The sequence below is a fragment of the Saprolegnia parasitica genome (assembly GCF_000151545.1).
Source record: "Saprolegnia parasitica CBS 223.65 unplaced genomic scaffold supercont2.53, whole genome shotgun sequence".
Taxonomy (NCBI): domain Eukaryota; phylum Oomycota; class Saprolegniomycetes; order Saprolegniales; family Saprolegniaceae; genus Saprolegnia; species Saprolegnia parasitica.
Window position 1 is genome coordinate 50,122 of NW_012156447.1, and position 25,945 is coordinate 76,066.

The window sequence follows — 25,945 nt, forward strand, 5'->3', positions numbered from 1 at the left end:
CTAAGATCTGGGTTATGCGGATGAAATTTTATTTTAAAAATGCGGCAACCAGATGGAGCCGGATACGAAGCGAACGCAGTTGCCATTACGTCACGCGTTCCAAACCGCGGTGGGATACTATTTTTCACGCTTTCCACATACGAAACGATACAAAAACCAAGTGCCCTGAATACCACCCTTGCGTGGGATATAGCAGCGTCCCGGGATTGGCCAGAGCCTCCGAGGAGACATGGGTGTGGCGGCTCGCAAGCCCGTCCGAGCGATTGGCGGCGATCGCATCATCCGGTGAACGGCCGAGAACCGAGGCGGCTTCTCATGGTCCAGCGCTTTGATGAATGGCTATCGGCACCGCAGTAATAGTATCGGCTACACCTCACCATGGTGCAAGCGTGCATGCAATCCACCAATCTTGCTGGACGCTGCACTATTGCGCATGGTTGTCGACCATCCATGCGCCATCCAGCGAAAAAGATTTAAAAAATTGGCAACAAGATCCTCTGCAACCATGATGGCATTCCTTCGAGGGAGCGGGTGCCGCTGACAGTTCGGTTGATTGCATACCAACATGGATGATTGCAGATCCAGTGCACTAGCAAGACGGTGTAATTATTGCCCGACTCTGCCATGATGGCAGCATCGAGTCTCTCCGTACACAGTACTCGGCGGCGACACTTTGGCGGCTGAGAGGCTTCGAATCATCGAACGAATTCACGCCATGTCCGATGACAGCGCGGCTCGCTGCATAAGCAGGCTCTCGCGTGCACTAGTAGGCCTCCGATTATCTCGCTTCGACGATTGTCAGAGCGACTCGAATGAGCGCCAATGTGTTGGGCGATCGTCGCGCTGCCACGTCGGTTGCGCGCACAGATCACCCCCGGCATCGATTACGTGCGCTTGAAGTTGTCGTTTTGTCCGGATAACGCAGCCCAGACTCAGAGGTCTGAGTATAGAAAACAACTGGCAGGTGTCTTTAATGCCGTTATTGGATTAAAAGAACGACAAATTGTGAAAAAGACACTATGGATTCATTAAAGACACCTGATACAGCATTGAAGAAGCCCGCATCTGAGAATTGGGCCCGTATTAAAATAATCAGAAATATTATTTGTGGACCATCTGGGGCCCAAGATTCAACCAACATGGCCAAGGCAAGCAGCAGCAGTATGGGGCCGGCGCGGGACCTCGTCGGGTACGGACGCGCGGGCTGCGACCCCAAGTGGCCTGGCGGCGCCAAGCTCGCAGTCCAGTTCGTCATCAACTTTGAGGAAGGCGGCGAGAACTGCATACTCGAAGGCGATGCAGGCTCCGAGCATCTCCTCTCTGACATCGTCGGCGCCGCCTCGTACGTCGGCGCCCGCCATATGAACATGGAGTCGCTTTACGAGTACGGCAGTCGCGCTGGCTTTTGGCGCCTTCATCGCATCTTCACGACGCGCCAGCTTCCCTGCACGGTCTTTGCGGTCGGCCGCGCCTTGGAGCAGCACCCGGAGGCAGTCGCCGCCATGGTCGACGCGCAGTGGGAAATCGCGTCGCATGGGCACCGCTGGATTGACTACCAAAACATCGACGAGGCCACAGAGCGCCAGCACATTGCGACGACGGTTGAGACGCACGTGCGCATGACGGGCAAGCGCCCCGTGGGCATCTACCAGGGCAAGCCGAACGTGCGCACGCGCCGCTTGGTCGTCGAAGAGGGCGGTACGAGGATGGCCCATCTGTTGCTGCCATCATGAGGAGGATGCGCTGATGTGTATGCCATAGGGTTCTTGTACGATGCGGACGCGTACAACGACGACCTGCCTTACTGGACGACCGCGTACGGGCGGCCGCACCTGATTGTACCCTACACGCTCAACAACAACGACATGAAGTTTGTGTCGCCGGGCGGATTCGCCAACAGCGATCAGTTCTTTGTCGCACTCAAGGACGCATTCGATACGCTCCTCGCCGAGGGTCGAAGTGGCGCCCCCAAAATGATGTCCATCGGTCTCCATTGCCGCATTGTACGTGCACGCTGCATGTTTCTACAGTTGTCAGAAGGTGTATGTGTAGGTGGGCTTGCCGGCGCGCACAGCCGGGCTGCTGCGTTTCCTCGACTACATGGAGCAATTCCGGAGCGAGATTTGGGTCTGCACGCGCGAAGCCATTGCGCTGCACTGGCACGCCCACCACGCGCCGCCCCGCAGTGCCAAGCTCTAAGCTATGAACATGCAAGATGAATGCAAAGTCTTGAGAGGTGCTATTGCGCTTTCTCCCCGACCTCGTCCAGAAGCAAGCATATTCTGGCGGCCGAAGATTGCAGATAATGATACCAAGCCCACGCTCGCCCTCTAGGACAGCCCCTGCGAGGCGAACAGGAGACTTGACTCGGTCGATGTCGACATCGCGCGGTAACTAGCGCGGCTACTGCAGCTCCCAGAAGCGGGCATGACGCGAAAGGCGGCACATACGACGCATAGAGAGCATCGATGTGGCGTGTGCACCATGGTCTTCTTGGCGTGCCTTGTCCGCACTTGCTCGGCAGGAGCTCTGTGAACCTTGACGTATGCACCATCTCCACCATGAGTGGACTGACAGCGATACCGACGCGTGGAGCTATGCAGGTTGGAGCTTGCGGTGGTTTGCTACAGCACTACCCAAGTACCTACCTCGATCAATAAAAAGCTCGGTACCCCACGGCGCACTCTGCATTGGTCTGCCTATAGAAGCATAGACCGTTGCGCGGTGCGCACAGCAGCAACGCGCAGGTATTAGACGGCCCCAGCGGAGGCTTTGCCCCCTCGTCTTCCCACCTGCGCACCTGCAATCGCCAATGGATGACAATCTCCCAGACCACTTTGTACAGAAACGAGTCCATCTGCAATGCAGGTCACCAATGGCAAACTTACCTCGCGTTGGAATCTGGAGTGCAGCAGCCATTCTGCTCGGATCGAGGCTCTATTCCAAGTGTTAGTGACACTCGCCCTGCTCGGTGCTCTGAACAAGAGGCTGCCACGAAGCATCGGCTTGTGCGGCGACGTCGCGCCATGGCTGATGGGCCTTTGTCTGGCTGGCTGCAGGTTATGCGCGCTGGCAAACGTGCGAGGACATTGTCGTCGATCCTAGAGTGGACACGTGACAAGCCGACTCGATCGTATGTGCCCAGGGCCGAAGGACCCACGCGTACGTCGAATAGGTTCCCGAGCAGCCAATTGCAGTCTCCTTCCACTGACCACCGAGGCTGCTTATCAGTGGTCGTAGCCACTGCGATGCTTGCGAAGTCGCGCTGGATATGAATGGGCATGTACCACACAATATCTGCCATGACATGCTCCAGGCTCCTGCCCATGGCTCCTGCCCGTGCGATGACATGCGAGCGACAGGCGGTGCGACAGCAATACACGGCGCCAGCGATGAGACGACGCAAGCTACCGCATTACACGGGCGGCCAGTGCAGGTAGCGACGACGGCTGCATTGCGCATTGCGACAGACCGCATGCCAGCAGCCAGCCACTGCCTGCTTCCAACAGCAAGCCAAACCAACGTCCATGCAGGTTCGTCGCTGGTTCGGGGTGGAATGATTGTCCTCCGGTTGAGGCTAGACACACGCAACAAAAGCGCGGTTATGGCGCCAGTCGGGTCAATGTGCGCGTTTGGCGAGTGAAACACGCAGCACCTTGATGGAAGACGTGCATGCGGATATAGAAAAGAACCATTGGCGCCAAGCCATGACCCACGGAGGGCGATTTTGCGTGCAGGATCCAGTAGGGTGCGTGAATTGAGCCACGTGGATTGTGATCATCCGGATGCATCCACATCATCCGGATTGGTACGTTTAAAAAAGCACATACAATAATAATGTTGTATCATGATGTTGTATACGGTTGTAATTAAATACCTGGTCGCCGACGACAAAAAAGGGTGTCGTCGTCGACAGTTTTGGTACAGCGCGAGCATGGAGGTCTTCGCCGAGCGCACGGTGGGCAAGGTCCGGAAGCTCCTCGGGAAGCGGGACAAGGACAAGGAGCTGCGCGAGAGCTGTGACGAAGTGCTCTCGCACCTCAAGGCGGGGACACCGAATCTGCCCGAAGAGACATGCGTCGGCCCGCTCTTCCTCGCGATCCTCTCCAAGCAGAGCAAGATCACGTGTCTCGCCATGGACTGCCTCGAGAAGATGATGGCCTTTGGCTACCTAAAAGGCGACCAGCCAATCTCGACGAGCCTTCAGGATCGCCTGCAGCGTGCGCTGCATCTCACGGACGAGACCATGAACACGACGCCGACGGGGCGCATGCTGCTCATCGACGCGGTCATCGAGGTCGTATGCAGCTGCAACGACCACTCAGAAAACGACGTTCAGCTGCAAGTGCTTAAGGCTGTGCTCACGGCGGTCGTGAGCCCAACATGCGAAGTCCACGAGCACTCGCTGCTCAAGGCCGTCCGCGCCGGGTACGCTTACCTCGCATGCTTGTCGTCATGTCGCCAACTGTATGTAGCTACCATATCTACCTCGTGAGCAAGAGCATCATCAACCAAACGGTCGCGAAAGGAACGCTGCAGCGCATGGTAACGACGGTCTTCCAGCGCATGGAGGCGGCGGCGACGGCCGAGCACCTCGCGACGCCCAAGCGGTCGCAGTCGATCGTCGCCCACACGCACACGGCCATGTATCCCTCGGTACCTATCCATGTTGCCATGTATCCATGTATCCAGATATGATGATGTAGGTCCAAGCGGCGTTTGGTTTCCAGTACAACTCGCGCCGACTGCAGTCGTCCAAGACGCTGGGCGAAGACCACGCCGTGCTCTTCCCAAGCGTGCTGCACAAGGACGCGTACCTCGTGTTCCGAGCGATCTGCCGCATCTCGATGCGGTTTGTTGTCGAAGACGCTGTCGGTGGCCACGTCTCGCCGTCGCAGCCGTCGGCCGGTATCCCACTGCCTCTCGTTGAGACCCGATGTAGAATGCGATCGCGCCTGTAGACGACCCATTTGCGCTCCAGAGCAAGATGATCTCGCTCGATTTGCTGCTTGCGATTATCAACCAAGCCGGCCCCACGTTTCGGCAGAACGAACGGTCGATTCTTCCATGATGATTACTACTGTTGACGCCGACGGATGTAGATTCCTTGTTGCGATCCGGTCGTACCTCTGCGTCTCGCTGCTGCAAAACTGCACGTCCATCTACACGCAGGTCGTCGAGCTCAGTCTCCGCGTCTTTGTCGTGCTTATCACGAATTTCAAAGCGCACCTCAAAGGTATCCAATATCTATCTATCCAAGTATTATCGATCCACGAATGTCTTGTAGGCGAGATTGAGGTCTTCATCACCAATATCTTTTTGACGATCCTCGACTCGGAGAACTCGACGTACGAACACAAGATGCTCGTGCTCGAGGTGCTCAACCACATTTGCGACGACCAGCTCATTCTGAGCGAAATCTTCCTCAACTACGACTGCGACTGGGAGTCCATCGACCTCTTCAAGCGCATTGTTCATGCGCTCGCCAAAGTGACGAAAATGACCAAGAAGGAAACGCCGACCACCAACGTGCGCCAGCTCAAGCTCCAGCAGCAAGAAGCTGCCCTTGTGCTCAAGGGCCTCGAGTGCCTCGCTGCGATCGTGCACTCGCTCAAGAAGGCGGCCAACTTTATCTCAGAGGCTGCGCCGCTCCGCGCGTCCGGTACACTGATACATTGATACTTTAGATGGGCTCGTCTTCCTGTCTTACAAACGGACTCGGGATGCTAGAAAACGACAACTCGGACAACGAAGAGAGCGCGGTGTGTGACGAGCCGATGGTGTCGTCGTCCCGCACGTCGCTTGTTGTCGAAGTTTTTGACAAGAAGAAGAAGCGCCAGGACCTCCTAAGCACGGGTAGCGATGACACTATGATGCACAAGGCACAGCGAACGACCTGCACCCTAGGCATTGTCAAGTTTAACGTCAAGGCGACCGATGGCATCAAATTCTGCATGGCGCACGACCTCATTGAGAAGAACAGCGCACGGGCCGTTGCGCAGTTCTTCCATGCGTACAACAGCCGCCTCGACAAGTTTCAGGTCTGATTCTTTTTGTTGTTTTGAAAGATTGATAGAAATAACACGTAGATTGGCGAGTACCTTGGCAAAGAGGCGCAGTACCAAAGCGGGTTTTGCGTCAAAGTACTGCACGAATTCGTCGATCAAATGGATTTCCACCACCTCAACGTCGACGACGCGATCCGCAAGTCTGTCTCGGACACCTTGTACAAATGACAACCTTTCCATATTAGGTACCTCGAAGCGTTTCGGTTGCCCGGCGAAGCGCAAAAGATCGATCGGATGATGGAAAAGTTTGCCGAGCGGTACCATCTCAACAACCCGGGCGTGTTTCCGTCGGCTGACACGGCGTTCATTTTGAGTTTCTCGATCATTATGCTCCAGACGGTCCGACTTCTTACGCTAGGAGGACGACCATTTCATGCCATTTCGTCGTAGGATCTGCACAATCCGTCGATTCCGGAAGAGAAGAAAATGTCACGCGACGGCTTTGTCCGCAACAACCGCGGTATCAACAACGGCGAGGACCTCCCGGCCGAGTACCTCGGTGGCATCTACGACCGGATCAAGAGCCTTCCGATCTCAATCAAGGAAGATATGGAGCGCGTGAAACTCAAGCGCGAGACGAGCTCGAGCTTCCCCATGTCGGCGTCGGTCCTCGACAAGCAGCGGCGTGAGGCGTACGGGAAGGAGCGCGAGGCCATGGTCAAGGCGTCCGAAGCCTACTTCAAGCGCAAAGTCGCGCCGACGGCGTCGCCGCTCTCGGACGACGACCGCGGCTTCCACGTCGTGCGCGACGATCGCAACAATGCGTACATTCGGCCCATGTTTGAGATTGTGTGGGCGCCCTTGCTTGCGTGCTGCAGCGTGCTCTTTGAGACGCTCGATGCGCCAGTCGCGATCCAGTACTGCCTCGACGGCTTCAAGCACGCTATCCACCTCAGCGCTCGGTATAAAAATGTAGTCTCGACGCAAGCTCAAAGAGGATGTAGGCTCGGCATGAGCTCGGAGCGGGACGCGTTCGTGTCGATTCTGGCCAACTTTACTGCCGTCCAGCACTCGGCGACGCGCGAGATCCGCGGCAAGCACATTGAAGCCATGAAGACATTGGTGGCAATTGCGGTCAAGGAAGGCAATTTCCTCGGCGACTCGTGGGTGCGCGCCATTGTATGTGTGTGGGTTGTCATCTTGACGGTGGACTCTGCTGTAGCGCGATGTGCTGCAAGCACTCTCCCACCTTGCCCGCCTCCAGCTGCACGCGCAAGGGCTTCAATGCGACACGCAGTTCTTTCCCGTGATCACATCGCCCGTGGCGCCGATGCCCCTCCCAAAGAAACTCTCTTCGTTCCAGACGGCGACGCTTCTTCTCAACAACCCGTTCACGCCCAGCCACAGCAATGGTAGCTTTAGCAGCAATGCGTCGCCCAAGCCGTTCAAGCCGCTGGTTGGTCATTTCTTTTTCTAAAGGCTATAAGGACGACGACGGAAATGTAGGCGCCGCCGACCGAAGACAACACGGTGGCTATGGAAGCCCGCAACGCCCAGCGGCTCATGGACCAAGTCGACGGCCTCGCGAGCGACCGCGTCTTTGCGAGCTCGGCGCTGCTCTCGGACGCAGCCGTCCAAGAGTTTGTGTTGGCGCTCTGCGTTGTGTCGCTGAGCGAGTGCCAAGGCCTCGCGGCCGTCGGCATCTCGGTGCGGGGCGCGGTGCTCTCTCTGCCCCGCGTCTTCTCGCTCCAGAAGCTCGTCGAAGTCGCCGATATGAACATGCACGTGCGGTCGCGCGTCGTCTGGGCCAACATGTGGAACGGTACACTATCAGATGTGCGTGCACGTCTGGATTCTGATCTCTGGTAGTGCTCTCGCGCCACTTTACGGCCATTGGGTGCCACGACAACCTCGGACTCGCCATGTACGCGATCGACTCGCTCAAGCAGCTCAGCATGAAGTTTCTCGAGAAGGACGAGCTCCGGGACTTTAACTTTCAGCGTCTCTTTTTGACGCCGTTCCAGATCATCATTTCCAACGCGATGGCAACCGAAGTCCGCGAACTCGTGCTCAGGTTTGGAAATCCGTGTGCCAATCATTGTGGAACTTGCGTGTGGCTGCGTGCACAATATGATTCTGGGCCGCGTCGAGCACATCAAGTCGGGCTGGAAGACCATCTGGGGCGTCCTTCGCGTCGCGGCCGAGTCGTACGATCGCTTCGAAGAGTCGGAAGACCGCGTCGTGCTCATGGGCTTCCGCATCGCCAAGATGATTCTAAACGACCATTTCGAGCGCGTCCTCGCCGTGCTTCAGGATGTTCTCGACACGCTCCTCCTCTTTGCGTCGGTCGGCAACGACGCGGCCGAGGCCGAGCGGCCCGACTTGCATGCCATGTGCTTGGAGTCGATTTCGCTTGTCGGTGTCTGTCTCGGGTATCGTGAGGTGCTGCCATGGCGCGCTGCTTCATGTATGTGTGTAGACACGTGGCATCGGGACACGTTATCGAGCACTTGGACGTGCTCTCGCCGCGCCACAGTCCGTCGTCGCACGAGCTCGAGTACACGGACCAGACGCAGCACACGCACGTGTGGCTACCAGCGCTGCACCCGCTCTTCGTGCTCGCAAGTGATCCGCGCCAGAGCATTCGGTACCTTGTCTTGCAAACGCGACAACCGATTGCAATGGGTATCTATCTAGGCACATGGCGCTCGACACGCTGTATGGGAGCTTGCATCGCCACGGCCATGTGATTGGCGCGAGTCTCTGGCACGTCATCTTCAAGACGATTCTGATCCCGCTCATGGAGCACATCCGGCGCATCGAGACGCACTCGTCGTCGGTCTTTAACCGCAAGACGTCCAAGAAGGCGCTGTTGGCGCTCGTGCATTTGTATGGGTCGTACTTCAAGGTCGTCGCCCACGTGCCCGAGATCGTGGTACGTTCGTCGTATTTTTTCGTTTGCAATAGTGCAACACGTGTAGCACCTTCTCGCGCACTGGCTCACGGACGAGCCCGAAGAGCAGCTTGCGTGCGCGGCGGCGATCGCACTCGAGCACCTTCTGCTCGAGCACGGACACCAATTTGACGACGAGATTTGGGACAGCCTCACGTTTTCGCTCACGTCGATTGCCAATCATTTGGTCCCGCACTGGTCTGTCATCCGCCGTGCGCACGTGGAATGAGTTGTCATCACACGCGCGTTGTTCATATAGGCTCTTTCCGCCGCCGACCGTCGCCGCAGAGAAGACGACGCCGCCTGCCGAGGCAACCATGTACCCGAGCGTGCGCGCGGCCTTGTTTCCGACGACGTGGACCATCACCAAGGCGCCGCCGCTCACGCACATGCTGGTGCTCCTCGAGCTCCAACGCATCCTCGGCAACGTCCTCGTGCACATGGCGTCGCTGCCACGGCCGTGTTTCGAGTCGCTCTTGGTATGCCAACCCTCGTCTTCTTCTCGGTCGAATATGGGATTGCACTAGGCCTGTCTTCTCGACACGTGTGTGGTCGCCCGCCGCGTCAACGACGCCGTGGACGTGCGCGAGGCGCTGTATGCACTCGAGTGGCGCTACGGCAGCCTCGCGTCGGGCGAGCTCCCGCATTTGCTGTCGCAAGAGATTGCAGGGACGCGCGAGTACTTGAAAGTGCTCGTGCACAATTTGGACGCGATGCGCGGGCCGTTTGCAGAGCTCGTGCAGCGCACGTTGGCCGAGTACTTGGCGTGGAGCCTCGAGAAGCCCGAGCCGACGTGGCTTAGCGTCGACCAGCACCAGCGGTCGTTTGGGTACGTCCCGCTCGTCGTCGACATGCTGCAGACGATTGCGACCTTTTCCGAAGACGAGGTACCTCATCTGACGCGGTCCATGGAACGTGATATGATGATGCGCGCGTAGATGCTGCGCCACTTGCCGTGGCTCTACCCGCAGCTCATCGAGCTCATTAGCGTGCAAAGCCTCGATGTCCGTCGGGCGCTCCGGGGCGTCTTTGGCTCGAGCATCCAGCTGCTTTTGCCACTGCACAGATAGAGGCTACGATGGCGACAAATGTATCACGTCTTCTGTGTGTATCGTTGTCGCTGCTACCGTAAAGCTACCCTACCCCCACGCTCTGCTTTTTTTCGCCTACCGGTATTTCTCAGTGGCCGGCGCCCAACTAGATAGAGGACAAGTCACTCCGGCCCACCCCCGTAGCATCGCAAAGCTTGTGCCTCGACTCGACGACGGGGTCGGTGCCTCGTTGCCGCATGCGAGGAGGGCTTGGTCGACGACGGTCCTAATGACCGAATATGCACGAGTACACTTCAAAAGGAATTGGATTTAACACCACGGGCGCATGCTATTAAATAAAAAAGGAAACGCGGTGCTTTACGCCGCGACCACCTCAACGTGGTCCGAGATTTCAATGTTGTCGTAGCCCTCGACGTCGAGGCGGTCTTCGGTCGTTTGCGGCGTGAGCTCTTTGAAAAGAAACGACTGGGCGACAATGTCGTGCTGGCGCGGGCTGCTCAGCTGGAGCGGCATCGCGACCGAGTACTTGACGTGGTTGCCCATCTTCTCGTGCTTGGCGACGAGCACAATGCCCACCATGACGAGGAGGAGCGCGCTCGGAAACATGATCCACTGCGCCATCGTGAACGAGTGCGCTTGCTGGAAAAACACAATGCCGCTAATGTTGCTCATGCCAATCCAGAACGCCTGGAAGACGGGAAACGTGCTCATCGTGTCGCCGGCCATCGTCGCCTTGTTGAGCGCATGCGTCTGCGTGAGGAGCGACGCGACCATGCCAGCCACGAGGATCCACGTGCCAATGTATCGAAACTGGTTCTCGCCTTCAAGACTCATAAAGATGAGCTCCATGACACACTTGGCCAGCAGCACCGACTGCGCGCCAATCGTGCCCGAGATCGCGGCCCAGTACAGAGGCAGGTGCTTGTCAATGACGAGCGTGTGCTTCTGCGACGTGAGAATCTTGGTCTCCTTGAGCAAGCCCTTCTCTTCGACGTCGCTCAGGACGGGCGACGGAAACGGCGAGATCGTGCTACCCTCGCTCGCCGTGTCGTTCTTGGTGGACGTCGCTTCTTCGGCCGACCGCACGCTGCTCTCGAGGTCGGCGAGCTCCTTCTTGCGCACTTCGTCCGTAATGTCGACGACGCGAAGGGCGGGCGATGTCGACCGGCGCACGCGCAGCATGAGCGACGCCACAAACACCGTCGTGCAGATCGCATACACGATAAAGCCCGGGGCTTGCATGAGCATAAAGAGCTCGTTGACCGTGTACTTGCCCTCTTCGGACGACGACAAGGCGAGCACGACGACGCCCGTCGAGACGAGCGCGACGCCAATCATGTCGGTGAAGTAGAGCTGCTGCTTGAGCCAAAAGCGAGCGATAAGGACGTTGGCGACGATCGTCGAGCCGCCGCCAAGCGAGGCCACGAGCGTCTGCGGCGCAAAACCAAGGGCAAAGAGGTCGCCGAGCGAGCCAAAGACAACGAGGAACATGCCGAGCCACCACACGGGGCGCTTCGTGTACGGCCGCTGGAGGTGCTTGGGACGCTCGTCCTCCTGCATGTGCGACCGCTTCTGGACGTTGACGCCGAGGTTCGAGCCGATGGCCGCGGCGATCGCGATCGTGGCGCCCAAGAAGTCGCTCTTCATCTCGGCAGCGCAAGTGTGTCAATGCGCCAGTTGCGTAAGTAACTTGACACGTCGAATGTGCTGTTTAAAAACTCAGCATGCCATTTTTGTTTTAAAATACGTTTTATATTACACCGGCATTGGGTAGAGGCCACCACGACATGACGCGCACGAAAAGCAAAAAAAGAATCGTGTTTCTCGGAATAAAAATACGCTCGGGTACCGACCAATCATACGCGAGCACGACCGGCTCCATGTGGGGGTTCGATGGGTCTGGCCCTTTTTATTTTTTCATTACATTTTAATCGATGGGCATGTTTGTATAGCAGCGCATGAAATGTGGTAAAAAAGAATATGCGTACAATCACTCTACCACGTGCGCGATATAAAATAACCAAGCACCGGATCTATTAATATCGCCATATTGCGTCGCAATATATCGGCGCGCCATACTCCAATCAAGATGGCGCGAGCCGATTATATTCCCCACGGAAAAAATATTCCTCTTGATCTGGCGTGATGGCCGGCTCAGATGGTGGGGTAGCAGGTTCTGGGTTCGTCACGGGAGATTCGCCGCACGCTTCTACTCGTCCGCCAATGCGCCCGACTCCGTACCTCGGCCGTTCGCTTCCGATCTCTGCACATCGAACGACGATCAGATCTCACCGTCGTCGCAGTCGACAGGTATGTTGTCGGTGCGCTCAAGTTCCTATCATCATTCATGGCCTTTCCACTCCGAGCGCCAGCTCGCCCTATCAGAGCCGCATCAGCTGCGCTTGAATGTGCGCGCTGAGATTGCGGGAGATTGCGCGCGTGGAAAATGTTCGCCACCATTCGCCCGTGTCAATGGATGGATCCATTGAGCCGGCGATCTCGTCGTCACTGACGCATTTGCAAACTGCAGGTGCTCACATTGTACATTGCGAAAGGCTCAAGTCGGATTAGAACTAACGACGAGCGGATCGACCCCGCAATAGCTGCCTGCGACGGTCATTGCATACACCGTCGCCGCAAAAAAAGACCGGAATCCTCGGCGTTGCAACCACACCAGAGGCGGACAAGGTGACCACGAGTAGTAGCAGTAGCTGCGACGGGAAAGAATACCTACCTGCCCGACGGTTCCTGGGGAAGTGAAACCCACTTGTGCATATTTTTATTGGATGCGAGAGTGCGCTCTCGTCTTCAATATCCTACAGTTTCGCTGCATTTGAATCGATATTGCTGCACAAGGTGCGCCGAAGATACGCTGCTCCGTGATGGCACGGCCACCCGTTTACCCTCGGGCGATGTAGTTCCTGGAGCTCGCATCCTGCGCTCCTATCCTATCCAGCTCCCGCGCTGGGAAGATTGAGTTGCAAACGGGCGGCATCCGGTTACGGTGGGGACCGTGCACAATCTATTGCCTGTTTTTGTATGGGCCGTCAGGCTCTCCGGATACGGTAGGGCTGCCAAAGTTGTTTCAACAGCCTCTGATCTGTGACCTTGCTCCTGGCGGCGACGAGCAATGGTACGGCGACCATCGCCGGCGATGGCCATGATGACCATGTCTACCTAGCTGCGCGAACGCGAGATGGAGCTGGCTCTGCAGCAGATCGTCTACGAAGAGCAGGCCAAGATGAAGGCATTGGGTACGCGTGAATATGATCCTCCTCCGTCATTGACGACCCGCAAATGCGCAGGCTTTGTGGAAGCGTTCATTGGCACGAACGAAGCAAAATGCAGCATCTTTCTCTCGTCGCAGTGGGAGCGCGTCGGGCGCCTCCTTCTCATCATCGTGAGCGGCAACGGGATCCAGCCTGGCATCTGGAGCCGCTCGTTGGTCATGGAGCCGCATGATACGAGCCGCCAGTACTACCGGTCTGGCTCCATGTACGCCAAGAACCTTCATCGATGTATGTGCTCATGTCCATCGCTCGCGTCCTCGTAGGCTACCGTACTTGCACAAGGCCATCTCGCTCGGGTACGGCGTCATTGTGACCAACCCGAGCACGAACATGGTCATTACCAACCAAAACGAAAAGATCCCGATCCCGGGCTCGAGCAACCCGGAGGAGCACGTGCGGTACGTCATCCTCGCCTACGCGCTTGCATGCCATCTCGCATCTCTAGCTACGTCTGGGAGGCTTTTGGCGCCCAAGCTCGCTGCCACCAAGTGTACATCGCTGCCTATGGCCGCGGCGGCGCGTTGGCCAAGCATCTCTTGACGACCCAGCCGTCCATGCGCCACAAGCTCGCGGCGATTGCCTTTATCGAATCGAGCCATCGGGTCGGCGGTGACGACCCCGACGACGTCCGCGCCATCATTAGCACCCGCGCGATCAACTGGCAGCGCTCGAAAGAAGACCCGGGCCGCCAGGTTCGTCTTGCCGCTTTTTCTGCGTCTCGATCCGCATCTCCATATCGGTGTAGCTTGCCGACTGCACGCAGCTCGGGTGCCTGAGCCTCTCGGCGGGCGAGCCCGAGTACGCCCGGCACTCGAACGAGCAACGGAGCACCAACACTGCGTGGACGATCGGTGCGAGCATGGAAACGGTGTTTGCATTCTTCGACAGCGCGCGTGGGTACGACCTCGCGGACGAGCAGCACTACATGGAGGCGATGCAGAACCACGTGCCGCAGCCGCCGCCGCCGGCCGAGCAAGGCTCGCACGAAGACGGCGACATGGTCATTGAGACCATCGTCGACCGCGACTCGCGCGTCACGAGTATCCGCTTGCGATGACACGGGCGGTGCGGATCGATTGATACATTGATAGGTCGGAGCATGGTCATTTCCAAGACGATGGGCGTCACGGACTTTGATTTGCTCAGCGTCGTCGGCAAAGGCGCGTACGGCAAGGTGTTTTTAGCCAAGAAGAAGGCCGGGCGCAATGCAGGCCGCGTGTACGCGATGAAGGTGCTTCGGAAAGACGATGTCTTCAAGAAGCAGCAGGTCGAACACACCAAGTCGGAGCAGCGCATCCTCAAGCACGTCGAGCACCCGTTCGTCGTCCATCTTCGGTATGCCCTCCTTCTCTGGCCCTTGTCACGCCATGTTTTCTTGCATTTTGCTTCCTTTTCGCGAATTTGTGCGAATTTTCGCAAATTTTCGCGATTTTTGGCGATTTTGGCGTTTTTTGCGATCGAATTGTGGCGACGGTTGATGCCATTTCTACCTAGGTATGCGTTCCAGTCCGACTACAAGCTGTACTTGGTGATGGACTATTACCACGGCGGGTCGCTCTTCGTGCACCTCAAGAAGCTCAAGCACTTTCCCGAGGCGCGCGCGCGCTTTTACGCGGCCGAGCTCGTGCTCGCCATCACGCATTTGCACAACTTGCACATCATGTACCGCGACCTCAAGCTGGAAAACATCTTGATGGACGCGGACGGGCACATTGCGATCACGGACTTTGGCTTGTCGAAGGAGGACGACGAGGGCTCGACCTTTGTGGGCACGCCCGAGTACCTCGCGCCGGAGCTCTTGAGCTCCCAGCGCACGGCCACGTCGTACGGCAAGTCGGTCGACTGGTGGAGCTACGGCGTCCTCGTCTACGAGATGATTCGCGGCCAAACGCCGTTCTACGACAAGAACCGCCGGACCATGTTTCAAAACATTTTGACGCGCGACCCGGACTTTTCGCCCGAGCTCTTTTCGCCGATCGCGACCCACTTTCTACAAAGCCTCCTCGTCAAGGACCCGACGCGGCGTCTCGGCTGCGGCCGCAACAGCGGTCCCATGGACATTATGCAGCACGAGTGGTTCCGCGGCATCGACTGGCAGGCGCTGTACGACCGGCGCTCCGAGCCGCCGTTCCGCCCGCACATTGCGCAGACCCAAGACGCGCTGCGGTACTTCTTATCCTACCTATTCCAGTGGATATCATCGATCCATGGATTCTTATGGATAGGTATGTACCGCCAGGCTTTCTGCAGCAAGAGGTCGCCGACTCGCCAGTCGTCACGTCGATGCTCGACAGCAACGCGCCGGGCCGCCACACGATGCACTTTGAAGACTTTAGCTACATGGGCAGCGACATTATGGGCTCGCGGCGGACATCGCTCTTCCGCGAAAGCGACTTCCGCATGGACCTGGGTACGTGCTTTTTGCTTGATGTCGTGCCAGCGACTGACGGCCTCCTAGACGACGACATGTGACCGCGCTGCTGGACTCGACACTGCCAGTAGTGAAAGCCGTTAAGATGAATGCACGTCACGGCTCGGGTCGGAGGTATTGTTGTCGTCGGATCGATGGACCGTAGCAAGAGCTGGGAGGCTGTGGTGACAGCACGTCGCAACGTGATCCGGACGACACAAGGTGGCGCATCTATCGCTGTCTTTGTCATGATCTGGCAGGTCGCGGACGAGATCGATGGACGATTTTCGTGCTTGCTTCTACTAGTAGAGTGGAGGAAGACAGCTTTTTTCTCTCAAGGCACTGTCCTCGCGATGCAACATACGATGGCCTTGGGTTGACAGTGCGAGATATTGCGTACGTCACTGGTATAATACCGTAGGGAGCTGTCACTTCATTTTTACGCCTACTTGTATTACCCAACCGACAGACGTATGACCCGAATGTCTCGGTCACTTGGCGATTTCATTCTTCTTGCAACGACGAGACCATGTCGCCGCCCAAGTCTGTCTACTACGCGTTCATGCAGCGGCACTTGACAGCGGTGACGCTCGTCGTGACGGCGCTCACGGTGAGTCTGCTCCTCCTCATGTCGTACGTCTTTGGTGCCGTCTCGTTCGACTGCAAGGACGGGGCCAACACCGCGCTCTTGCCGTCGCCGACCAACTGCTACGTGGGCACGACGCTCGGGTGGCTCGCCTCCGGCGTCTGGACCGCCTGCCTCGTCGCGCAGCTGCTCAAGGACGAGTTCTACTCCAAGTGCCGCGGCCTCAGCATCCTCTGGGCGTGGATGAACTTGACGGCGGCGTCGCTCAACGGCCTCGCTGTCTTTTACTGGGGCCTCCCGCTCTTTGTCCGCGCGGTCGGCGTTGCCATGCCGCTTCTCGAGTGCCTCGTGCTGCACCAGCTGTACCGTTTCCGCGCTTTTGACCGGACGCCGCCCGGCGCCTCTCTCTTGCCGCCGCCGCTCGACGCGTGTCGCCATGGCGATGTGGTCTTTACCCAGCGCATGTGGCATAGCGCGATCAGTCTCTACGTGGTCTTGATGACGCTCGGGGTTCTGAGCTATTGCCACATTTTGCCGATCGGCTTGCTACTCGAAGGTGGCATTTGGCTCGCGATTACGTTTTGGAGCTGCGAAGGCTTCTTGCAAATGCACGTCAACTGGACGATCGCGACGTGCGAAGGGCAGTCGTACTTTGCCTTGGGGTTGACGTTTTTCGGGAAATTGTGCGACTTTACGGTCCAAGCGACGCTCACGATGCCCGGACGGTACCTTCTCTTGGCATACTTTTCGACCGCTGCCGGCTTGCTCAACGTCGCCCAGTGCGTCTTTATGCTCTCGCAGCGTGCCACGTCATCGCGATGGCCAGCGTACGGGTTTTTGCTCGTTATTGCGCTGTACCTTACGGGCTTTATGACGTATGTGATGGTCGCCGCGCCCTTTCCAATTGATGCGGCGGCGCCGGACGCATGGGTGCACGCCGCAGCGCCACGCTGGGTTGCGCTTCTTGGTCCTCTTGTCGTGGCGCTCGCAGCGAGTGCGGGCTATGTCCTTGCGCGCTGCCGTGGCATTCGCCCGATTACGTTTGCGCCCGTCGAGTAAGCCCATCAAGATTCCTTAAACGTGGCTGCCAACTCTTCATCCACATCCAATGGGCCGGCGTTACGGTGAAAGCAAATCATTGCACTCGTTGTTGGCATGCGTGGTGGGTGTGGCGCTGCGTACGGAGACGGTTCCTTCCCGTGGTCGGCCCGACACGAAACAGTACAGAGCAGTACCTCGTTCGCGCCGACGACGAGACTCTGCAAAGGACGTGGGATCGACCTCGACATTCGCACTAATTACTGGACACTGCTAGACTCTGCTGTCGCAAAAGGCGCATAGTCGGTCGTAAACTTGATGGGGCGCTCGCTGTCGCTGAGCCAGACGTACGCCATGACGGCGATCGCCGAGAGGTGCACGGGCGTGAGCACGCGGCTCTTTTGCAGGAAAATTGACTGCCACAAGAACGCGTAGCTCATCGTGTTGGCGGCGGCCGCGACATGCGCCGTCGCGCGGTCGGGGCGGTTATGGGCCATGGCGTTCCCGGCGTAGTAGCAGTGGTGCCCCGTGAGGCCAACGAGACCTGCGAACGACGCCGTGTAGATGCGCGTGCTTGTTTGAAAGATCTTGGCCGGGTTGGGCTTGGTGATGACGTTGAGAACGCTGGAGGGCACGACGGCCTTGGACGCGAGGAAGCGCGGGAGCTCGCGTTCGTACTGCACCATGCCACCGAGGCCCCACGTGATGGCGGACCACCCTTCGAGGAGCTTGGCGACCATGTGCTCGTCCTTGTGGGCCATGGGAAGCGACGCCGCCACGTAGGCCGCGTACCAGTCCATGAAGCCCGATGCGACGATGATCGGATGGATGACCCGGAACATTGTGTGGGACGAGTTGTTGGGCGAGACAAGCGGCGGCGGCGGAGGCGGACTCGTCGTCATGGCGGTGGGATCGCAAACTGGTACCTCGCGACAATTGGTTAGAAAAAGGATGCTTTTTGGCCAATCGAAAGTGGCCGTTGTCGGCCTCTTGTGTAATATGACGTGGCATCGCCCTGCGCATCGCACGGTACCGGTACATCCTAATTGATTGACGTGGTCTTAATACGGCATCGATAGAGAGAGTTGCTGGCGCCTCGAGCTACTATTCGAGCGCAAGAGAGAGAGGTTGGCTAATAGGTCAACTACGTAAAGAGTACAGCTTTAACCACTGCATGTACCGCCCCACGGCAACGGTCTTCTTGAAAGCTACGTGCAAACACTGACGACCAAGGTACATGCATTGTATTTTGACGCCGTTGTTCAGTCTCGGCTTTGTCACTAACTTGGACAAGGCAATTCATGGTGGCCTCGTATCTCGTCCCGGCTGCAAGCGCGATGTAGAGCAACTTTGGCTAGTCCTGTAGGTGGGGGCGACGTTTACGTGAGCGCTGGAGCCCACACCAAGAATCCGTTCAGTCAGTCGTCCCGAGGAAATAAATATAGGTGTTAAAGTCCCAGTCGTGAGGCTCTCGTCGACGTTGGTAGTGTCATCGTCCGGTGTCGTGAGGCGCCAATCGCCTTTTGGGCCCAGACCTCGCCAGGTGACCAAGGAAGGATCAAGGCCCCCCTCACGACCTCCAAGATAGAAGGATTCCCTCGCTGGATGGACGCGTGCCGACCAAGAACCCGCGCAACGTGGCGTCCCGGCGGTGCATCGGTGTGAGTCTATGGCAACAACACTGCGGGAGAGGAAACTAGCGGTTTTACACACGTTAGTGCTGGAGTAAATGCGCGAAACGCGATGACGTATGGGTAGCTCGAGCAAGGCTCAAGCAGCTCGCTTGCACGTCACCCACGTTGCATCGGTTAGGACAGCCTCGGCTCCAGACGGCACTGTCTTCATATAGCAGCGTCCAAGAACCGTGCCTGGCGTCGGGTCTATGGCCCACGAGAACGCATTGCAGGTCGACGCTCTGGAGTTGCAGATATTGAAGCAGTCTTGCAAGTTGCCCGACGCATTGAACGTGTCGCGTCCAGCGTAGGTGGCGTGAGCGGTACACGTGTAGCTCGCGGGGTACATGGTCGCAGAGAGAAAGGTGGTGGCGTTGGTTGACAACGTCAGCGGAGATGGCTTCAACTCGCACGTACTGGCGGGCCACGATGAGGTGTTGAAGGCGACGGCATAGCACTTGGGCTCGACAGCACATAGCGTGGTGCACTCGTCGAGCAGCGTCACGTTAGGTACCGACTTGATGGTCTTTCCCGTGACAAGAGGGTTTTGAAGCACGAGCCATGACGCGGCGCGTGGTGCTTTGGCCGCGCTGGAGGCATTGCGCGGCGTCAACACGATGGCGACGTCCGGCGTGCGCTGGCAGAGGTTGAAGATGGCACCCGCGTCCGCGGGCGCGCAGGTGTACCCGGTGCCACAGTCAGCCTCTCCCGAGCAGACCTTGTATTGCTGCTGGACGTCCATCATGTGCTGCGGCGTCCGCTTGTGCAACGCGGCGACCAGCGAGAGAAAGGCGAGGCACGCGGTGCGCATGTTGCACGGGCAGTTCTTCTTGAAATGGTTTGATTGGCCCAGCCCACAATCCGCGCACGTTTGATTGGTCGTTGCAAACAATCCTGCACAACCTCGCAAAGTCGATGCAAACCAGTCCTGCTGGCAAACTTGATACCGGTACTCTGCAGTACGTAAAATTGATCGTAGAAAAGTGGCTTGGCTCGGCTCGAAATCTCAAGCCTGAGCCGACCCCAAATCGGCATGAGTCGAGCCGGCTTGAGTTGGCTTGTCAATATCCAGTGTACACTAAATTAATGCACTCGCGAATAAATGGGAAAATCGTATTAGCGTTAGTCTCAATGGCGGACCGACTTTATGTCAAGGTAGTATTGGACGACAATGTCCTCCTGCCCCTTGAGAATGTTCAATTCTTCGAGGAAGTCAGCGGGAAGCTTGAGACGACGTCTTTAGCAAAACTCGTACGAAAATGCTTGGAGCCGCGGCTTATCCAGCTCGGCTCGGCCTGACCTCGGGTCTGAGCCGGCTCGAAAAATGGAGCCTGAGCCAGTCACTTTTCGGCTCAAGCCGCGGCTTAGCCGTTGGAGCCGAGCCGCGGTGACCCCTATCCGCAACGGAACATGCAAGAGTGTGACAACTTGTAGACTGGCATGGTGACGGGGATGTGTTTGAGTTAACGTTACGTTATTGTACAAGTCCAACCTTACATATTGTTCAATTGAATGATTTCTTACAGTAGCAAGCTCAGTTATACATGGGTCTCACGCGCCAGTGGCCATCGATTACCGTCATCGAGACGATGAAGTCACTCATTTCTCGCCACAAATCTCGCTCGTCGGCGTCGTAGACGGAGGTGTCGGCGGGCCCGAGCGTGCTCAAGTAGCGCAATACCTTCTTACGGCCGCGACGGATTGCTGCTTCTTGGACCACCGACGTCCATCCAAAGCCACAGACGTTGTGCAAATGCTGGAGCATGGCGAGATGGCCGTAGGACGCTACGCGGATCATCATGCGCTCCGAGACGCGACGCGGCAGCTGCGTTGGTAAATGGATGGGAAACGCACCGCAAACGATTTCCAAGATGTCGAGGCGACCGCTGTGCGCGGTGGCCATGAGCAGCATGTGCAAGGTGATGTCGCTTTCATCGTCGTCCAACATGGGTGAACCGAGTTGCCAGCAGTGGTGGGAGAGTACGTACGCGACAACGTCGATGTGGTGCTTCAAGACAGCGTCCACGATCGATCGGCGGTTGCAGCGTTGGTCCAAACCCTCATGAAGGTAGCGCACGATGTGCAAGTGACCGTTCTCCACAGCGTTGTCAATAGCTCGAGGCGGCACCTCGTGGCCCCGGGCGACGAGCAGCTGAAGGATCTCGAGATGGCCTTGGCTCGCTGCCCAGTGCACCGCCGACCCTCGGACGTAGTCGCTCCACGAGCCGCCAAGATCACCATCTCGCGCCGGCAAAATCGCTCCTAGGCCACTATTCTCGTCGGCTGGGTCAGTCCACGTGTCGACGCCGCCCGTCGGTACGTCCAAGAGGTACGTCACCATCGGGAGGTGGCCCGTATACGCCGCAGTGGCCAAGGCGGCGTGGGTCCGCCAAAGTCCATAGACCTCGTGGAGCCAGCGCACGACGTCGTAGTGGCCACGGGCGGCGGCGAGTGCCATCGCGTCTTCGTCACAGCCGTCGCTCCGGTGCTTGTGCAGCCATTCGAGCACGTCCATGTGACCGCGGTAGGCCGCGTAGACGAGCGCTCGGCTCGATCCGACGCGAAGGCGGCTTTCGTGCAAAAGCTTCAGCGACGTCATGTCACCGTTCAACGCCGCGAGCTCCATCACGTTGCAGTGTTCCCATCGATCGAACGGACTACCACCATCGCGATATGACTCTAGGGAGACGGTCTCTCTTGGTGCATCCGGTGGGAGCCACTCGTCGTCACTGGGAGCCCGCGGGTTCTCTTGGTCGATGCAGCCAAGGACGTAGCGCAGCATCGCGTGGTCTTGTGTGGCGACAGCGAGCTCGAGCAACGGCTTGGTCATCTTCTTTAGGTACCCACATGTGTAGACGTGCTGCAGCGCCATCAGACCCGCTGTCTTCACGATTGTTTTGATTGCTGCGTCCGTCAGCTCTACGGTGGCTGCAACAAGGTCGACGGCCTCGAGATGGGTAGAGCCACAGACGCTGAGCGTCGTGTGCTCGCCATGTGGTACTTTGAATTGGAGTGACGGCTGAATGCCTTCGGTGCGCCGCTCGAGAAGAAATCGCACGATCGACGCATGACCGCGGACCGCTGCCGCCGTCGCCGCCACAATCGTACAGCCCTCGGTGCGCATCGAGTGCAGGAAAATGACAACGTCGTCGTGGCCATTCATGGCCGCACCGTCCATTGCCGCCGACGTGCACGCAGCACCTGCCTCGTGGAGCCATATCAAAAGCTCGAGGTCGCCCGACATGGCGACGAGGTCCATCATCTTTGCAGTGGCCAGCGCTGGAAACTGCGCCAATAAAAGACGCAAAATCGGACCTTGGGACGCAGCAGCAGTAAGCTCGAGCGTCGCCGCCGTGCACAACGAGGGGTCCCATCGCAGCCAGCGCTGGACGAGCGCCACGTCGCCTTCGACAATTGAGAGATGGAGCGCGAGAGCACGGTCGTAAACACGCGGTGAGACGAAGAGCGCGTGGTGAGAAAGCTTGGTCGATGGGTGTGGATACCGCTGGAGGTACGGCAACGACGCGAACCGGGCCGGGACGTTGGCGAGGTACCCCGTTTGGTTACAATTTGCAAACGACGAGCACGGCGTGAGGTCGACGGCGTCGGCGAGGCGCTGGATGATGGCCAAGTCTTCCGGTAGTCCTTCTTGATACGATGCGATCGCCACGAGGAGGTCGGGCGACTGGAGCACGGGTGAGGCCATCCTGGTCAATTGGCAAGTGGCGCTTCCCGCTGTGTTTCGACGCGAACACAGAGTGATGGTAGTGCTGTTGATTGTCACTCTGTTGCGTTTCACCGAATGAATATCCGGATAATGACGTTGGGCGGTTCTGCCATGCGCTCGGTGATGCGCGCGACGAGCATCATACTTTATCTCGTAGCAAAGGCGCTCGCTAGCTGATAAAGGAGCCATGGCTCACATTGCCTCGGTCTACAGTACCGATCGAAGCTCGGCCTATCAATACTAGTACCTAAAGTAGCATAACGTTAGACCAACCACGTCTAGCCGAGTGTCCAGCCGCGTGTTCGAAGCGGACGTCGTCCACTCGGCACCACAACTGCGCTGCTACCGAGCAGTTATTGCCAACCGAATAAACTTACGGAAAAGAAAAGCAATGCCTCAACCTCTTTTACGAGACCAGTACTGGGCAAAAGTGCACCCTTCGCTCGATCCGGCTGCATTGCGGGTAAGCTGACCCAGTTTCGCCGGCTCCGGACGCCGCCATGAGCGATCCATCTAAGTGTCATCAGGAAGGCAAAATCAATCAACAGCAGCTATACATAGCGTCAGCTTTTGCACAACGTGTGTCGGCACTCACGGTGGCATTGCCTCAAGGGTCTGCCGGGAGTGTCAACCTCCCGAGCTGCGTGTACTGTAGCCAGCGCTGGATCCGCCAAGGTTGACGATCGGCTGGCCTGTTTTCAACCAATCAGATCCGATATCAAATTGACCAGCCAATCACCGACAGGGACGTGCTGGCAGATCGCAACGGCGAGGTCATTCAGGATAACCTGTGGGTTGTGAACGCGCTGGCGGTCAGCGCTACGGCGCTCCAGAAGCGGGCGCCTGAGAACATGGCGCCGCCGTCTCTCTACAAAGTGTGCGCAGCTCCAGGCGGTTGCACCGGGGGATCGGTCTGCACTTCCGTTGTCGATGGCGTGTACTCGGTGTGCCAAATGAGAGCCTCGTCGACCAGCCGCAAAGTCTCGGACGCCGAGGCGCGCTGGGTCCTTCTTCCCGACATGAAGATCGGACGTGCCCCACTCGGTGGTCCCGAACCCTCGGTGCTTGTCGACCAATGCAAGAAGAAGTGCGAGTACAACCCAAAATGCAGCAGCATCTCGTTCCAGGCGACGGCATGGCCCAACGGCGCGTGCACCTTCTACGACAGCACGCCCTCGCTCATGCCAGCCAGTGCAACGTATTCTGCCATTTCGTACCCGGCCAAGTACACGTGTACGCTCGGCAAGTATACAGGGCGTGACGTGAACAAGCCTAAAGGAGAGGTCGCCAAGTGCAGCCTTGAAAACTGCACCCGCCGTGCCAGCCAAAATGCAGGCAGCAACGGCTTTGTGTGGGTGGCACAGACAGGCACGTGCGTCCTCAAGTTGATCCCAGAGCCCGCGAGAGTGAGGAAGACGAACCGCGCGACGCTCACGTGCAAACAATCCGCAAAAGCATAGAGCGCGGTATGTATGCCATGCGACAACAGACTCACATTACGAGGTGTTAACGCCGTCGTGTGTCTCCTCCAGGTTGACAGGCACCAAAATGACGACCAAGAGCGTCTTCTCGGCACCTCCTTTTCCACGCTATGAGCATCAGTGCCACGTCCGAAAGCACACAGCACTGAGAAAGAAAACGAAGCGTGTTAATCAATTGAGCCGTTGTACGCAAAACGCTTACAACGACGACAAAATGATAACAATAGGATAGCTAAAGTGTAGTACAATTCTAGTGGTTGTTGGCAGAAGTCTAGGCGAGCGATGCCGCGACAAGGACCTCTCGCGCAACCTTGGCAACGGTGGCCACCGCGGCGGCCTCATCTGTGCTGAGCGTTGCATGGCCAACAAAGTCAAGGACGAGCTCTTGGACGACAGACGGCAGGCGACCGAGTGGCGTCGCGTTGACAAGATCGAGAAGCCAGGCACGTTGCTGCGGTGGGATGTCGGCCGTCGACAAGATGGCGTTGTCGATAACTGCGCCCTGACTCGCAAAGCAACCGATAGCTTTGGCGATCATTTCGCTCGGACGCACCAAGCCCCAGGAGAGGAGCTTTGCGACGCCTTCACGTGAAGAGTCACTGGACTGAAGGTGAAAGCGGTACGCGGCCGAGCTCCGAATCAGCAGGAGACGTAAGGGTCGCACGGTCACAAACCCCGTGTCTTGACTTACGCGCCCAGGGACCTTGTCGCTGAGAAGCACCTACATACATCCGTTGCTCATGACACAAAATCTTACATCGTTGTAGTACCTCGATCGCAGGATTGCGCTTGTGCGGGCCGAAGTCAGCGTACTCGTACGTCTCTCGGAACTCGACCCGCAGCGAGACGTTGTCCGCACCGTACAGAATGACGGCGGTGAAATCAATTGCTTCGTTGACAGCGCCCGACGCACGCCGCCACGCCATCGTCATCGTCGGTGCCTCGGGCGTCACGCGGAGACACTGCACGTGGCAGAGCACCTGGTGCGACTGGGGCTTGCTCGGAAGTCGCCAGCTACGGTCGTCGTCGCCGTCGTCATGACACGATACAGAGTCCGTCCAGAACTGTTTGGCGGCGTCGAGTGTCGGTGGTGCTGGCTGCAACTGGCTCGTGATGGGTCCCTGTGCCTTCTTGAAGGCCCGCAGCGTCTTTTGCAAAACAGGCGCCGACGGGTCGAGACCATGGTGCTGGAGGTACGCATCCCGGAGCAGTCGTAGCTCGTTCTCGTGGCCGCCACCGTATTGAATGCGCCGGCCGCCTTTGCGTGGGACCCACCGGGCAGCATCCAGCAAGGGTAGCACCGTCGAGAGTGTCTCGGCTAGCACCGTATAGAGCGCCGACTGCGACGGATGAATGTTGTTCACGTAGCTCTCCAACGTCACTTGGCGCGAGGAGGGGTCCCACGTCACCGGTGTCGGCAGCATCTGCAGGTGTGAGCACACGGCGTCTGCAAGCGCCTTTGATTGAGGCACCTCATATCGGACGATGGCACTTGGAGAGGTTCCGACACGCATGTTGTGCGGGTCGAGACTGAAGCGAGATTGGCCATACACTGCGCCGTACATGGCTGGATCGACGACCTCCAAGACGTTGTCAGCCCAGGACGCTTCAGCTTCGAGCGGCGCCAGATGATGGCCGAGCGACGAGAGCAAGTCGACCGAGAGCGCGTCGTCGGCATGGTACACACCGCGGGTCGTGTTGGGCACGAGGCCAAGGGGACGCACAGC

At 58.0% G+C, this 25,945-nt stretch overlaps 10 protein-coding genes across 10 annotated transcripts; 5 read left to right on the forward strand and 5 right to left on the reverse strand.

The window, feature by feature from the left end:
* The first annotated feature begins 1,116 nt into the window (after positions 1-1,116).
* Positions 1,117-2,252, forward strand: SPRG_10307 (urate catabolism protein). Its single transcript, XM_012349367.1, has 3 exons — positions 1,117-1,698; positions 1,762-2,003; positions 2,053-2,252. The coding sequence occupies exons 1-3, from the start codon at positions 1,140-1,142 to the stop codon at positions 2,197-2,199; spliced, it is 948 nt and encodes a 315-aa protein (XP_012204757.1). The 5' UTR covers positions 1,117-1,139; the 3' UTR covers positions 2,200-2,252.
* Positions 2,253-3,905: 1,653 nt separating this feature from the next.
* SPRG_10308 (hypothetical protein) lies at positions 3,906-10,047 on the forward strand. Its single transcript, XM_012349368.1, has 22 exons — positions 3,906-4,428; positions 4,476-4,656; positions 4,707-4,908; positions 4,962-5,055; positions 5,103-5,236; positions 5,288-5,662; positions 5,731-5,856; positions 5,908-6,041; positions 6,090-6,208; positions 6,254-6,407; positions 6,459-6,970; positions 7,013-7,175; positions 7,231-7,464; positions 7,515-7,830; positions 7,878-8,074; positions 8,160-8,440; positions 8,488-8,655; positions 8,706-8,943; positions 8,990-9,159; positions 9,221-9,440; positions 9,489-9,848; positions 9,900-10,047. The coding sequence occupies exons 1-22, from the start codon at positions 3,935-3,937 to the stop codon at positions 10,029-10,031; spliced, it is 5,004 nt and encodes a 1,667-aa protein (XP_012204758.1). The 5' UTR covers positions 3,906-3,934; the 3' UTR covers positions 10,032-10,047.
* Positions 10,048-10,302: 255 nt separating this feature from the next.
* Positions 10,303-11,695, reverse strand: SPRG_10309 (hypothetical protein). The gene has a single exon (XM_012349369.1). The coding sequence runs from the start codon at positions 11,658-11,660 to the stop codon at positions 10,371-10,373; it is 1,290 nt and encodes a 429-aa protein (XP_012204759.1). The 5' UTR covers positions 11,661-11,695; the 3' UTR covers positions 10,303-10,370.
* Positions 11,696-13,102: 1,407 nt separating this feature from the next.
* Positions 13,103-15,842, forward strand: SPRG_10310 (AGC protein kinase). The gene is made up of 10 exons (XM_012349370.1): positions 13,103-13,146; positions 13,195-13,267; positions 13,319-13,508; positions 13,567-13,701; positions 13,749-13,995; positions 14,049-14,343; positions 14,395-14,638; positions 14,798-15,469; positions 15,529-15,713; positions 15,762-15,842. The coding sequence occupies exons 1-10, from the start codon at positions 13,144-13,146 to the stop codon at positions 15,773-15,775; spliced, it is 2,058 nt and encodes a 685-aa protein (XP_012204760.1). The 5' UTR covers positions 13,103-13,143; the 3' UTR covers positions 15,776-15,842.
* A 373-nt stretch (positions 15,843-16,215) lies between these two features.
* On the forward strand, positions 16,216-17,358 carry SPRG_10311 (hypothetical protein; the record flags this gene model as incomplete). Its single annotated transcript, XM_012349371.1, has 1 exon — positions 16,216-17,358. The coding sequence occupies exon 1, from the start codon at positions 16,243-16,245 to the stop codon at positions 17,356-17,358; it is 1,116 nt and encodes a 371-aa protein (XP_012204761.1). The 5' UTR covers positions 16,216-16,242.
* A 239-nt stretch (positions 17,359-17,597) lies between these two features.
* Positions 17,598-18,239, reverse strand: SPRG_10312 (hypothetical protein; the record flags this gene model as incomplete). Its single annotated transcript, XM_012349372.1, has 1 exon — positions 17,598-18,239. One exon carries the CDS (start codon positions 18,237-18,239, stop codon positions 17,598-17,600), a length of 642 nt encoding a protein of 213 aa, XP_012204762.1.
* A 784-nt stretch (positions 18,240-19,023) lies between these two features.
* SPRG_10313 (hypothetical protein) lies at positions 19,024-19,821 on the reverse strand (the record flags this gene model as incomplete). The annotated part of the gene is made up of 1 exon (XM_012349373.1): positions 19,024-19,821. One exon carries the CDS (start codon positions 19,819-19,821, stop codon positions 19,108-19,110), a length of 714 nt encoding a protein of 237 aa, XP_012204763.1. The 3' UTR covers positions 19,024-19,107.
* Positions 19,822-20,544: 723 nt separating this feature from the next.
* On the reverse strand, positions 20,545-22,716 carry SPRG_10314 (hypothetical protein; the record flags this gene model as incomplete). Its single annotated transcript, XM_012349374.1, has 1 exon — positions 20,545-22,716. One exon carries the CDS (start codon positions 22,714-22,716, stop codon positions 20,545-20,547), a length of 2,172 nt encoding a protein of 723 aa, XP_012204764.1.
* A 974-nt stretch (positions 22,717-23,690) lies between these two features.
* On the forward strand, positions 23,691-24,013 carry SPRG_10315 (hypothetical protein; the record flags this gene model as incomplete). The annotated part of the gene is made up of 2 exons (XM_012349375.1): positions 23,691-23,970; positions 24,009-24,013. The coding sequence occupies 2 exons, from the start codon at positions 23,691-23,693 to the stop codon at positions 24,011-24,013; spliced, it is 285 nt and encodes a 94-aa protein (XP_012204765.1).
* Positions 24,014-24,489: 476 nt separating this feature from the next.
* SPRG_20905 (hypothetical protein) lies at positions 24,490-25,642 on the reverse strand (the record flags this gene model as incomplete). The annotated part of the gene is made up of 2 exons (XM_012349430.1): positions 24,490-24,939; positions 24,989-25,642. 2 exons carry the CDS (start codon positions 25,640-25,642, stop codon positions 24,490-24,492), a joined length of 1,104 nt encoding a protein of 367 aa, XP_012204820.1.
* Between the last annotated feature and the right edge of the window lie 303 nt (positions 25,643-25,945).